This window comes from Austrofundulus limnaeus, unplaced genomic scaffold, assembly GCF_001266775.1.
Source record: "Austrofundulus limnaeus strain Quisiro unplaced genomic scaffold, Austrofundulus_limnaeus-1.0 Scaffold49, whole genome shotgun sequence".
Lineage (NCBI taxonomy): Eukaryota > Metazoa > Chordata > Actinopteri > Cyprinodontiformes > Rivulidae > Austrofundulus > Austrofundulus limnaeus.
The window spans coordinates 745,155-748,286 of record NW_013952451.1 but is presented as its reverse complement, the minus strand read 5'-3'; the positions used below and the strand labels follow the sequence as shown (position 1 = coordinate 748,286).

General features: G+C 40.7%; 1 protein-coding gene across 1 annotated transcript in view; it reads left to right on the top strand.

Moving 5' to 3' along the window:
- topbp1 (DNA topoisomerase II binding protein 1) overlaps positions 1-3,132 on the top strand; it is a gene marked incomplete in the record, with an annotated part of 16,923 nt that overhangs the window by 8,476 nt on the left and 5,315 nt on the right. The window contains 6 exon segments of the mRNA XM_014008352.1: positions 147-358; positions 440-747; positions 838-1,023; positions 1,175-1,290; positions 2,395-2,518; positions 2,755-2,913. Of these exon segments, the coding sequence (XP_013863806.1) occupies positions 147-358; positions 440-747; positions 838-1,023; positions 1,175-1,290; positions 2,395-2,518; positions 2,755-2,913 (1,105 nt within the window).

Below are 3,132 nucleotides of genomic sequence, written 5' to 3'. Positions count from 1 at the left end.
ATTTTCACAGTCTTTATTTTACAGTTAAAATATAAGTTTATTAAATAAAGCCTAATGTTACAACTAATCAGGGATCCCTTTAAAAATTGTCATGCTACGTATTAACTACCTTTTCCTGATTTATCTTTCCCCGCGTCCTGCTGCAGTGTCCAGGATTACTTKGTGCGTCTGGCGAACCAGAAGAAAGGCATGCTGGCCAGCACTCACTTGGTGTTGCGAACTCCTGAAGGCACAAAGTACGAGGCGGCTAAGAAGTGGGGGTTTCCTGCGGTYACCATGCACTGGATACTGGAGTCTGCTCGAACAGGCAAGAGGGCGTCGGAGGAGAAATATCTGGTGGACCTCCCAGATTCACCAGGTTGGAGACCCATCTCTGAAAAAACGTTTTCCTGTAGATTCAGGGTCAAGTCTCTCATCGTCACATTTTCATGTTCCATAGAGAGGGATGAAGAGAGCTTCATCGGCGGTTCGCAGAAACCAGCTCTGCCTCCTCTGTCTCCGGAGGTCCCTCTGCTGGGTCCTCAGAGCGGTAAAGCTGTCACCCCGCTGGATTTAGGTCGCTTTCAGAGCAAAGCGTTTCGCTCCGTGCTGAACGAGATGAAGCCCAAAGAAGACCTGGGCACCCCCAAACTAAACCGAGAGGATGGCAGGAGGAGGCCCCTCCAGAAGGATCCTCCTCTGCAGCTGGATACTCCTTCTCGTTTCCTGAGCAGAGATCAGCTCTTCAGGCCCTCTTTTAACATTAAGGTCAGAATTCAGAGAAAAGCAACAGAGTCAATGCATTTATACATTCTTGTTTCTATAACGTTTGATTATTCAACATACGTCTCGTTGAAGGATGCACTTGGAGCTTTGGAAACTCCAGGTGGGATATCAAAGCCAGGAGAGAGGGTGGAGACGCCGCTTACTGATGTCATTAACAGGAACCTGAAGGTGGCTCTGGCCAACAGCTCACGCAGTAACCTCTCTGAAGTGGAAGCAGCCTCGGCGAGCCCCCAGCTCAAGAAGAAAACTGAGGAGGAGGTCAGCTAACAGCATCTGTCATTTATGTGTTTTTTAAAAAGTGACATCACGCTCATGGCGTTTAAAATGTTTCGTTTCATGTAGGACCTCGCTCTGGGCACACACAGACTGTCTGTTAATCTGAGCCGTCGTGGTTTTTTTTATCTTCAAGGTTCCACAAACAGAAGCTGGCCCTCTGACTGGTGTTGTGATCTGCGTGGGGAAGAAACTCAGTAAAATGCAGAGTGAACTAAATGCCATCGCTGCCTCACTTGGAGCTGACTTCAGGTACTCGGCACTTTTTTTACAAACCTGTCTTCAAAGAATTGTTCATAACCTCCAAGGTTTTCTTTGTTCAACAGTCTACGGGGAATTTCTAAATCTGTTTTGTTCAGAATTTTGTAGTCTAATTGTTTTATGGAAACCCCCTACATTTAGCCYCATAACATTAAGCTCAACACTGCTCATCTTTGTACAACTCAATRTTCTTATGGGAAAGCTGGATCTCTATGATGCGCCCTGATTGGTCTGTTGTTTGGGGGTATGTGGTCATCATGTTATGACCGATACATTCCTATTTTGTTTCTTAAAATGTTGGTGAAAATTGTGCACATTTTTCTTTTCTTCTTGTTTTTCAAAAGAAACAATTAGATTAGATTTTATTTAATTTTTTCATTTATTTCATTCATAAAAACAACAAAAAATCCATTAAAAAAATAAATCTATTACTGAATGAAAGGGGTGCAGAAAAAGTAAAAAAAAATAAATAAATAAAATCTTATAATTCCTGCCCCTTATTTAAAAAACTRCTTGTTCATAAAATGTATAAAAAGTGATGAAATCACCATATACTTTTCTTCACAAATAAAATATATGTTTCACAAATCACACACTTGGTTTTAAATATTCTGCAATTAGTGTAGAATAATAGTCCTTGTTTGAAGTCTCTGTGTTTTAGAGCAGATTAAAAATGCTCCAGCTAGTGAAAAGAGGTGGAATCGCCCTTTACCAATTCCTAAACTCTTCAGCGTTTTTTTTTTCTCATAAATTTACAAAGTTTTCCTTGGAAATTTCTGACTTTATCAGGTCAGAAAATATTTAGTTTAAATGTCACAAATTTCTGCCTTTAATTATGGAAATTCCTGAGTTTATTTCTCGCGAATTTGCGACTTTTCAATATAAGAGAATTCCCTGTGTTTTATTTTATTTATTTATTAATTTTTTGGCAGAGACTTGCTCCTTTTTTTTTCTTTTTTTCCCATCTGCAAAGTGGCCCTAATACGCCGTCGTACTAAACAGACAAGTATTCTTAAATGAAATAGATAATAAATAGAGGCAGTTATTTTGTTAAAGGTACACTGAAACCTGCTGAAAGTATGTGCTCTGTTTTAGGTGGGCTTGTGATGATGGAGTGACCCACTACATCTACCAGGGCCGAGTGGGGGACAACTCTCGCGAGTACAAAGGAGTGAAGGAGAACGGGCTGCACGTAGTCTCGCAGTACTGGCTGCATGCTGTACGTTTCTGAGGAAAGCTTTAGCTCAAGCATGGACCATTTTCATTACATCAAATCATCGTTTTTAACACATATAATACAAGAAAATAAGTTGGTCAAACCAGATTTTTCAGATGGATTCTGTGGTAACAACATAGTCATGATTAACTTCTTTAATATGGTCATTTTGGACAGATTATTGCTCGACGTGTTTCTTTATAATTACTGAATTCGGTGAATCTTTGTGTTTTGTGCAGTGTGCTGAGGAGCAGAGACGTGTGCCAGAGTCCCTGTATCCATTCACCTACAACCCCAAGATGAGCCTAAAGCTGAGCCAGGTGCCCTGCAGCTCCCAGAGGCCTCCCCCGCTAACTCAAACACAACATCATGACATCACTGAACCAAGGCACGACAAGGTGATGTTGCTCTGATTTTATGATTAACCATTGTTTACATCTTGTATCTTGTTGTTTTTTGTTAGTGTTATGGTAAGATTTGATACAAGGTCAATGGAAAACACAAAGATAAACACAAGTGATATCTAAGAATGATTATTGTTGTTAGCAAATCTTGTTCTGACTTTAATCATTGGCTGTGTCCAAAACGACAGGCCGGGTCCTCCGGAGGACCCAGAC